The following is a 10,685-nucleotide window of genomic DNA, read 5'->3' as shown; positions in this document are numbered from 1 at the left end:
AGTGACAAATAAGACACTCCCCCCCTCCCCCTTCTTTTGCATATGAAAAGACCCTTTACACAAACAGGAGCAAGCTGGAGTAGGTAGTCGAGCGTATTCACATAAAACTTTGGGGCTTGGTTAGGAGTCTGAAAATCAGAGCAATGTTATTTAAAAATAAGCAAAACTATACATTAATTAAAAAAAAAAAAACTTTATGGGCTATATAAATAGATTATCTACAAAACATGAGTGTATAATGTCCCTTTAAGGTGGCAACTTGGTTTCAATTGGGGAGACGTCCCTATTGTAAATTAGTGGTTTTAAATTTTATTTTATACGGTAATTTTCATCTGATTTCATGGTAGATAATAAATATTTTTTATATTATTAACCCAGTGTTTCCATACATTTGTTTTCTATTAAGATTTATATATACACTAATAGGTGTGGTGATTTATCCAGCTTTTTAGCGCCATCCCATCCATTCTTTAATTTTCTTTATGTGTTTACCTCAAAAACACATAAAGAAACAAAATCTAATACTTATTTTAAATTCAGAGTTAGTGCTATTTTATTGTCTTTTTTTATTTTGCATTTGTTGATAATGCAATCCTACTCTTTACTGACAGCATCAATAATTCTAGCTATTTTCATATCAATACTTCAGTTTGGTAATGCCAGATATTAACTTCACTGAGGACGGAGGTGGGTATGGTTTGAAGATTCAGCCGAAACAAGCAAGGAACACATCTTTGAAAATAAAAACCCAATAATAATGCACTTTTAGGTTTGCCTCCTGATTTCCCTTGTAAGCTGCATATTAAATTGTCTCACTTTACCCTAAACCCGGCGAAACCCCTTATAACTAACCAGGTATCACTCACTGTCACATATGTATTCTGATTCCAGTGTTTTTGCCAGTGCGTGCGTTTACTTACTTTACTTTTTTACAAATGTTGTATGGTTCATTGGGTCTTCCAACCAGAAGGTGGCGCTGAAACGTCAGCCTAAGGCTAACTCACTGATACCCACGTGGAGTCAGTCTACTGTGTGTGGAGGCTGTCAGATTTTGTTTTGAGTAGTGGGTGATTTGCTACCGGTATCCGACAGAACAACTGATTCTCGCTGTGCTATGGCTCAAATACTGGAAAGTATACTTATCAATTTGTTGCAGCCGGACAATGCAGTTATACAACAGGTACAATCTGAAAGGCTATCTTGATATGATGGGGTGGGAGTCAGCAGGGATGCAAAATAATTTAGGCAGTGGGATCAGGTTTTATACTAGAAGAATATAAAGTTAGGATAGTGGAGATGCAGTGACAAGATGAATGACTGGAACTATTGTGTAGTGATATGATGCAGAATTAGAAAGCAGAGCTAGGAGGCAATGACTGGATGGAGAGGCATGGCGGAATGACCGGATGGGAAGTCTGGCTGGCGGCTGCAGCAACCGGATGGAAAGCTAGTTGACAGTAAAAATAAAGATTAAAGAGACATTAACTGATTTAATTGTTTGGAGTCAATAACGAGCTTAGAAACAAAGAAAAATTACAGGATGCATAATTTGTGGTGTGGATAGGATGCTGACAGGGAAGAATGAAATGGTTTTATATGGAATTAGTGGCAGTTTTCATACTTTAGAATTGGAGAGTTATGTAACAGTAACAGACTGCAGAAGATGGGGAGGGACATAATACAGTTAGGGCTGAGGCACTTAGTGTTAGAAGGAAGAGTTTGGGTAGTAACATCATAATGTCTTAGGGCAGGTAGAGAAAGGATTACACATTTGGGGGATGTAGAGCTAGAATTATGATGATGAGGTGCTAGGATATATTGATGATTCAGGGTCAGAAACACTTACAGGACTTAGGTTTAAGGTACACTAACAAGCAGGGGAAGTAGTAAAGAGTGGCAGAATGATCCAGTCTACAGTAAAATAATGTGTAGCTATGATGAACTGCAGCACAGGGAGTGCAACAGTTCTATGTTAATTTAGGGAAAATGACAGTGAGCAAGGTTACAGGGCAATTGCAGGAAGAGGTTCTGTGATATAGTGACAGAATGAGGGGGTTGGGTGACAGGATGAAAAATTAAGGTACAACCAACAACAGGATGCAGAGGTTGGGACTAGTAAAAGCATGGAAAGTTTTGTACCAGTGACATGATGAATAGTTTGGACCCAGTGACAGGATGCTGTTTAATACCAGTACCAGAATAGAAAGTTAGGGTCCAGTGACAGGATGGAGAGTTTGGCACCAGTGACAGGATGCTGAGTTTAATACCAGTAATAGAATAGAAAGTTAGGGTCCAGTGACAGGATGGAGAGTTTGGTACCAGTGACAGGATGGAGAGTTTGGCACCAGTGACAGGATGGAGAGTTTGGCACCAGTGACAGGATGGAGAGTTTGGCACCAGTGACAGGATGGAGAGTTTGGCACCAGTGACAGGACGGAGAGTTTGGCACCAGTGACAGGACGGAGAGTTTGGCACCAGTGACAGGACGGAGAGTTTGGCACCAGTGACAGGACGGAGAGTTTGGCACCAGTGACAGGACGGAGAGTCTGGGACCAGTGACAGGACGGAGAGTCTGGGACCAGTGACAGGACGGAGAGTCTGGGACCAGTGACAGGACGGAGAGTCTGGGACCAGTGACAGGACGGAGAGTCTGGGACCAGTGACAGGACGGTGAGTTTGGGACCGGGGACAGGACGGTGAGTTTGGGACCGGGGACAGGACGGTGGGTTTGGGACCGGGGACAGGACGGTGAGTTTGGGACCGGGGACAGGACGGTGAGTTTGGGACCGGGGACAGGACGGTGAGTTTGGGACCGGGGACAGGGCGGTGAGTTTGTGACCGGGGACAGGGCGGAGAGTTATGGACCGGGGACAGGGCGGAGAGTTATGGACCGGGGACAGGGCGGAGAGTTATGGACCGGGGACAGGGCGGAGAGTTATGGACCGGTGATAGGGCGGAGAGTTATGGACCGGGGACAGGGAGGAGAGTTATCGACCGGGGACAGGGCGGAGAGTTTGCTAATTAGAGCCTTTTTATTTAAACAATACCTTCTTTTGATTGTATGTGTCACTTTGCTTTTTTTTTATATTTATTTTTATTGAGACATAAGCAAATTACATACAGTTATTGCACAGAAATCAGCAAATAAGTGTTATACATTACTTATCAATAGTAAGCACTGTTCATCTTACATATAATGGAACTATGTCAATAAAAGTTACCAAAAGATATCTCTCCTCTTAGTTACAGAAAACAGCAGTTAATGAAAAATCTTTTACTGTATATTCTTGCACTTTTTCCACTTAGTTTCCTTCTCATGTGTGCAATGATCTGTATTTATTGTATGTTCAGGGTATTTTAAATGTAATGTGTTAAGATCTGTGTGCAGGGATCTAATAAATATAACTTTTTGATGCCTTATGAAACTTGAATTTACTTAGTTAACATTTTTGGGTTTCATATCCCTTTAATTTGTGATTCAGACAGAGCATACAATTTAAACAAAAGTCTCCAATTTACTTATCAAATTTGCTTCATTCCCATAATATTCTGTGTTGAAGAGATACCTAGGTAGGCATCCGGAGAACTACATGGCAGGAAATAGTGCTGTCATCTAGTGGTCTTGCAAATGGATAACATTCTTGAAAAACTGCTGCCATATTGTGCTTTAGAAGTGGGCTGGCTTCTAAGCATACATCCCTGCTTTTCAAAAAACAAACACGAACAAATAAAAATTAATAAAATAAGTAAATAAGAAAGTTGTTTAAAATTGCATGCTCTATCTGAATCATTAAAGAAAAATGTTGGGTTTCATATCCCTTTAACCCCTTAACGACCAAGGACGTGCAGGGTACGTCCTCAAAAAAAAAGGCAGTTAACGCCTGAGAACGTACCCTGCACGTCCTCGGTGTGGAAAGCAGCTGGAAGCGATCCTGCTCGCTTCCAGCTGCTTTCCGGTTATTGCAGTGATGCCTCGATATGGAGGCATCCTGCAATAACCATTTTAAGCCATCCGGTGCAGAGAGAGCCACTCTGTGGCCCTCTCTGCACCGGAGATCGGTAGCTTACAGCGTTGGTGGGTGGGAGCCGGACCGGGAGGCGGGTGGCGGCCATCGATGGCCCTAGTGGTGTGGAGGGGGGCGGGATCGTGGGCGGGGATGCCAGGGCGCGCGCACTGACGCGCGCACGTGCACGGGAGGGTGGGGGTGGGGGCGGGCGCGTGCACGGGGAGGGAGCGGGTGGGAACCGCTACACACAGAAAAAAAAGTGTAGCAAAAAGGAAAAAATTGTATAAAAAAAAATAAACAAATCGGATAAAAAAAGAAATCAGTTAGGTGGTGGGGGTTGGTCTGTGGGGAGGGGGAAGCTACACTACAGAAAAACGGGCAAAAAGTAAAAAAACCCCATATTTTTTGGCAAACTGGGTACTGGCAGACAGCTGCCAGTACCCAAGATGGCCCCCAATAAGGCAGAGGGGAGGGTTAGAGATCGGTTTTGGGGGGGATCAGGGAGGTTGGGGGCTAAGGGGGGGATCCTAGACAGTAGCATATGTAAATATGCTAAAAAAAAAGTTTATTATTTTTAAAAACCCTTTTATTTTAGTACTGGCAGACTTTCTGCCAGTACTTAAGATGGCGGGGACAATTGTGGGGTGGGGGAGGGAAGGGAGCTGTTTGGGAGGGATCAGGGGGTGGGATGTGTCAGGTGGGAGGCTGATCTCTACACTAAAGCTAAAATTAACCCTGCAAGCTCCCTACAAACTCCCTAATTAACCCCTTCACTGCTAGCCATAATACACGTGTGAGGCGCAGCAGCATTTATCGGCCTTCTAATTACCAGAAAGCAACGCCAAAGTCATATATGTCTGCTATTTCTGAACAATGGGGATCCCAGAGAAGCATTTACAACCATTTGTGCCATAATTGCACAAGCTGTTTGTAAATGATTTCATTGAGAAACCTAAAATTGTGAAACATTTTACGTTTTTTTTAATTTGATCGCATTTGGCGGTGAAATGGCGGCATGAAATATACCAAAATGGGCCTAGATCAATACTTGGGGTTGTCTACTACACTACACTAAAGCTAAAATTAACCCTACAAGCTCCCTAAAAGCTCCCTAATTAACCCCTTAACTGCTGGGCATAATACACGTGTGGTGCACAGCGGCATTTAGCGGCCTTCTATTTACCAAAAAGCAATGCCAAAGCCATATATGTCTGCTATTTCTGAACAAAGGGGATCCCAGAGAAGAATTTACAACCATTTATGCCATAATTGCACAAGCTGTTTGTAAATAATTTCAGTGAGAAACTGAAAGTTTGTGAAAAAGTGAACGATTTTTTGTATTTGATCGCATTTGGCGGTGAAATGGTGGTATGAAATATACCAAAATTGACGTAGATCAATACTTTGGGATGTCTACTAAAAAAAAATATATATACATGTCAAGGGATATTCAGGGATTCCTGAAAGATATTAGTGTTCTAACGTAACTAGCGCTAATTTTGAAAAAATGGTTTGGAAATAGCAAAGTGCTACTTGTATTTATGGCCCTATAACTTGCAAAAAAAGCAAAGAACATGTAAACATTGGGTATTTCTAACCTCAGGACAAAATTTAGAAACTATTTAGCATGGGTGTTTTTTGGTGGTTGTAGATATGTAACAGATTTTGGGGGTCAAAGTTAGAAAAAGTGTGTTTTTTTTTTAAATTTTTCCTCATATTTTATAATTTTTTATAGTAAATTATAAGATATGATGAAAATAATGGTATCTTTAGAAAGTCCATTTAATGGCGAGAAAAACGGTATATAATATGTGTGGGTACAGTAAATGAGCAAGAGGAAAATTACAGCTAAACACAAACACAGCAAAAATGTAAAAATAGCCTTGGTCCCAAACGGACAGAAAATGGAAAAGTGCTGTGGTCATTAAGGGGTTAAAGTTACATTATTTCTCATTTAAAAGCTAAATGCAGCAGTGTTCTCCACAGAAAAATGTGCCAGCAGTGTAATTTTCTGCTGTCTAAAGCACAAATTAATTAAATAATTGAACAAAAATGTATTTCATGATAATTTGAGCAATAAGCATTGAAAAAATATTAATATTTAAGCTCATTTATGGCTAAAATTGTTTCTGGGTGCTCAGTAAAATAAACTGGATGGTGCACCCATTGAAAAGGTCCTGGAGTTCTACTGTGTTAGGCATACAGAAAGTGTAAGAAATGGCAGCATAAACTTATCTGACTTAAAGGGACACTAAACTCACATTTCTTTCTTTCATGATTCAGATATAACATGCAATTTTAAGCAACTTTCTAATTTACTCCTATTATCAATTTTTCTTCGTTTTCTTGCTATCTTTATTTTAAAAGCAGGAATGTAAGCTTAGGAGCCGACCCCCTTAGAAGAATGTTTTCTTCTAAGTGAAGAACATAGGAATCTGAAGTATTCATTATGCACCTTTTGACTTTAGCGTAGGTTGGTTTAGCGCAGTTTCGGGTAAGCGTGCGAGCGATAAATAGAAAATACTTTTTTTTTAGCATGTCCCTTATAAGTCTATGGGGAGAGGTTGTTAGTGGGATTGTGATATCTTAAGTTAGTGAGCCTGAGTCTTATGCTCACCTGCTAACTTTTTTTTTTTTTTTAAATACTTTATTTATTTCCAGCACAAGTCACAGTAACAAACATTGTAAATACGAGTAAACTTTGCAAAGTACAGTAAAGAATATTATCACCACAACTGCACTGGGTCTTTTACATTTTCTATAATCTTACTTCCACTTGACTCCATTAAGCTTCTATTCTCTATCTATCATCTACTCTTAGTCTAAATCTATGTACGTCCTTCACTTGAACAACTTATTAAACATTAAGATACTTTCTATTAGTTTGTCTTGCTCATACGTCTTCGTTAATGTGGGTAGTTCTAGATTGCTCTGTGGGCTTGCTAGCAAGTCCGGAAAAGTTTGTGGTTTCAAGCTGGCTTCTTCGTATAGTCAACATAGGCTTTTACTGTTGAAAAGAGTCTTCTAATATTCAGGTAACAGTTTATATTAACATTACTTACTTCTATTCTATCCTTTCCTTTCACCTTATCCTTTGGAGCCTGTACTCCTCAGCACCTGCTAACTTTTTACTTTCAACTTGTTTACTAATTTAGGCCATAGACTAATAAAACAGAAGATTTTTTTTTAACATATATTAAAGGGCCAGTAAACCTAGCAAATAATGTTATATAATTCTGCACATAGTGCAGAATTATATAACATTAGCTTAGCGCCAGGTTTCTAAAGCAAATTGTTAGATAGATATTTAGCAAAGAAAACAGAATGCCGCTCCTGGCTCTATATAAAAATAGGTAATCCCCAAAGGAGGACAAAGGAGGCTGGAAAATCACCCACGGCTGGTTCAACAAAGGTTTATTGAGCAAAGGTGCTAGTACATAAGGTGAGAGCAAAGCCTTAACATATATATATATATATATATATATACACACACACACACAAGCATGCAGACACTCACGCACACATATACACATACATACATACATACATACATACATATACATACATATACACACACATACATGACAACAAAACAATTCAGACAGCAGATACAATACATACATAAACTAATTTACTTAATTCTATTGACCTATTTCTTCTCTTGGTATCTTAAAAACGTTTCCCTCCAACTCTAGTAAAAAAAAAAAACCCTCTGTTTTTCCTTCTTTTGAAAAAAGTTTCCCTCCTGAACTCTAGTAAAATTATGTAAAAGTATGGAGGTGCTAGCTTGGTTATGCTTTTTTAGTAATATTTGACCAGCAGTCAACTTGCACACCCAAATTACCAAGAAATAAGATATAAAGGTGGTAACAGTAAATTTGAGGACTTTTTTTTTTAACGTTACACTCCTGAAACAGTGAATCATAATGGAGGTGCTTGGTTATGTTTTTTTCAGGATATGATTTGACCTGCAGTCAAATTGCACTGCACACACACATTACAAACAACATGATATGTTGGTACAGTAAATTTCAGTAACGGTCAGTAATTTTTTATTTTTTTTTACCTTATTGCACACTGACACTCCTGAAACTCCACTGCCCAGATTCAGACCTTCTCTATCTTCTGACTTCGTCACACGGACGTTCTTTCCGTGGCACTTGCCAGACTGTAACAGCCAGTGCTGCTCCTTCCCCCACGCTAGTTCTGCACACACTCCGAGTCCACACAGCACCGGCTGGCTCCTCCCTCTTCCTATCCAGTGAGTCTCCTGTCCTCCGGTCATGTTCCTTGTTCTGAGAAGAAACGTGAGTGACGTGACCTGGCTGGAACTATTCAGGAGGAGGAGCAAAGCTGCGCCAGCATGCATGGGGGATTGAAGTGTTGCGTGGTGCTGTGTTTCGAGCCAGCACTAGACACGTGTTGTGGAGGGTGGGGGTTCTTTCCAAGTGTGCACACGGGTCGGGGAGGCGAACTGCCGCTGCGCAGTTACCCTCAGTCATCATCTCACTCAAAATAAAAAAACGGCCCAGAATAAAAAAACAAGCAAAATTTTAAAAATATGTCACACTGTTGTCAGTCTGCTGTGGCACACCTGAGGATCTCTCACGGCACACTAGTGTGCCGTTGCACACTGGTTGAAACACACTGGAATAGAGTAACTATAATTCAGCTGGGAGAGCATATCAGATCTTCATGCAGTCTGATTCTCTATACCTGGATTTATAGGACAGTTGACCCCAATCTCTCATGGTATACTGGGCTAGGTAAAGGGTATGTCCAGTTGAAAGCTACTTACAGAAGATTTTAGCCTCCTAGAATAAGGTTATCAGTCAGTGCTCCTGTTCCACATAGAAATAAACAGACATTGTCTAGATGGATTGTTTAATTGTTTCTACATCTAGACAAAGACTCAACATCTGACTAGGGTCCTGGCATTGTCCTGTCATTTGCCTACCGCCATACTGCCCACATGGATCGGACAAACAAAATAAAAAAGTAAAAAAGAAGAGAAATGTGATAAAATTTCCATTTTTATGTATATTTATCTATTATGAAAAGTACTGGTATTAACTTGTTTTTATTAGTTGTGCAGAGTAAATTAAATTATGCTTTATAATGTTCACTTCTATTTTATATGATTGTGTAATTACAAACTGTAAATGATTGAATATTTATTGTGATATCCCCAATGTCTCTGATCTTCTGATCTGGGTAAAACATTTCACGAGTGCAGTCTTATTTCCTGCTTGTCAGTAAAAAAAATTCAGAAATAGTCTAATTGTAATATTTTCATGTTTTATTTTGGATTTCCACCAAAGGCTTTTGTTTTAAACTCTGTTTACCATAGGCGACAAATTCTAACATGCGGCTGAGTACATTTTCTTTAGGATATTGAGGTGGGTAATGAAATCATGGCAATTCACATAGATACTTAAAGTGAAAGTAAATCCTAGTGTTTTACAAACGCTAGGATTTACTATTGAAACAAATAAAGGGGACTTTCATTCATGAAGTGTAAGATACTTCATGTAGAAAGCTCCTTTATTTGATTCAATTGATCACTGTTTTTACCTGGTACAGCAGCCCATGGCTAAGAGGTGACGTTTGCACTTCTTAGCCAATAGCCATGCGGTAAATCAGACTTGGCGCCCATGGGAGCCGGATTTACCGCAAGAGGTAAAAAAACGTCACCTCTTCGCCAAATTTTTTTTAGCCATGGGCTGCTGTACCAGATAAAAACGGTGATCGATTGAATCAAATAAAGGAGCTTTTAAACTCTTTCACTGTATGTCTTTCCCCTTGAAGCATTTAGCTTAAAATTTACTCTCATCCTCTCATTTATTAAATGCTTTATCTCTTCTGCAGGCCACAGCGCAGTTAAAAGAGGCAGTTAAGGATCCTCTTATTATCCCAGCCCTATGTGACGTGCTAAGAGGAGCTCAGGATTCCCAGGTATGCATGTCTCTGTACGTATACACATTTGAAGCACTGCATGTATATGTTCATAAAATTCATGATTTGTCTCTACCTACCACTTGGACTATAAGCACTGTAGAGAGCAGGGTCCTATAATCCTTCTGTCACAGTCTGCTTTCCCTTTATTATTTTATTTCTAGTGCCCCATGTGTAGTGATGCATAAAAAGTTGGTGTTATTTTGAGTCATTCAGAAAGCTTATGCTTTGCGGCAAAACATGTTTAGGGAGGGTGGGGACCTTAAATGTATCTCATGTTGATCTGTTTTTATTAGCATTATATCTCTGTACTCATATTTAGATTTAATTATGATATAGGCTTTCCAGTATTGCAGTGAATATATAATATGATGACTTTTAGATCAAGTTAACTTAAAGGGATATGAAACCTATATTTTTTCTTTAATCGTTCAGATAGAGCATGCAATTTTAAGCAACTTTCATGCAGTTTGGAGCGACATCCTGATTCAGAGAGGGTCTGTGTTGTACCAAATACCTTCCATTTCTTAATAATATACTTCACTTTGCTTCTAGGCATTGATAAATCCTTTGATATTTTCTTGTATCCATCTCCTGAGTTGTGCCTGTACACAACATCCCGGAGATCTTTTGAAAATGCCTTGCCACCCATAGTTGATTGATTGCTTCATTTGCACTACCAGGGATTGAGATGCTCCAGGAAAGCTCTTTTCATGCTGAGTT

At 39.6% G+C, this 10,685-nt stretch overlaps 1 protein-coding gene across 2 annotated transcripts in view; it reads left to right on the top strand.

The window, feature by feature from the left end:
• The first annotated feature begins 1,007 nt into the window (after positions 1 to 1,007).
• IPO4 (importin 4) overlaps positions 1,008 to 10,685 on the top strand; it is a 722,238-nt gene continuing 712,560 nt past the window's right edge. For both annotated transcript variants that reach the window (XM_053702364.1, XM_053702363.1), the window contains exons 1-2: positions 1,008 to 1,180; positions 9,876 to 9,962. In XM_053702364.1, coding sequence (XP_053558339.1) covers positions 1,115 to 1,180; positions 9,876 to 9,962 — 153 coding nt within the window. In that variant the 5' untranslated portion in view covers positions 1,008 to 1,114. The remainder of the gene's footprint in view (positions 1,181 to 9,875; positions 9,963 to 10,685) is intronic.

The sequence above is a fragment of the Bombina bombina genome, chromosome 2, assembly GCF_027579735.1.
Source record: "Bombina bombina isolate aBomBom1 chromosome 2, aBomBom1.pri, whole genome shotgun sequence".
Lineage (NCBI taxonomy): Eukaryota > Metazoa > Chordata > Amphibia > Anura > Bombinatoridae > Bombina > Bombina bombina.
The sequence above is the reverse complement of the archived record's forward strand: the minus strand, read 5'-3'. Positions and strand labels throughout refer to the sequence as shown.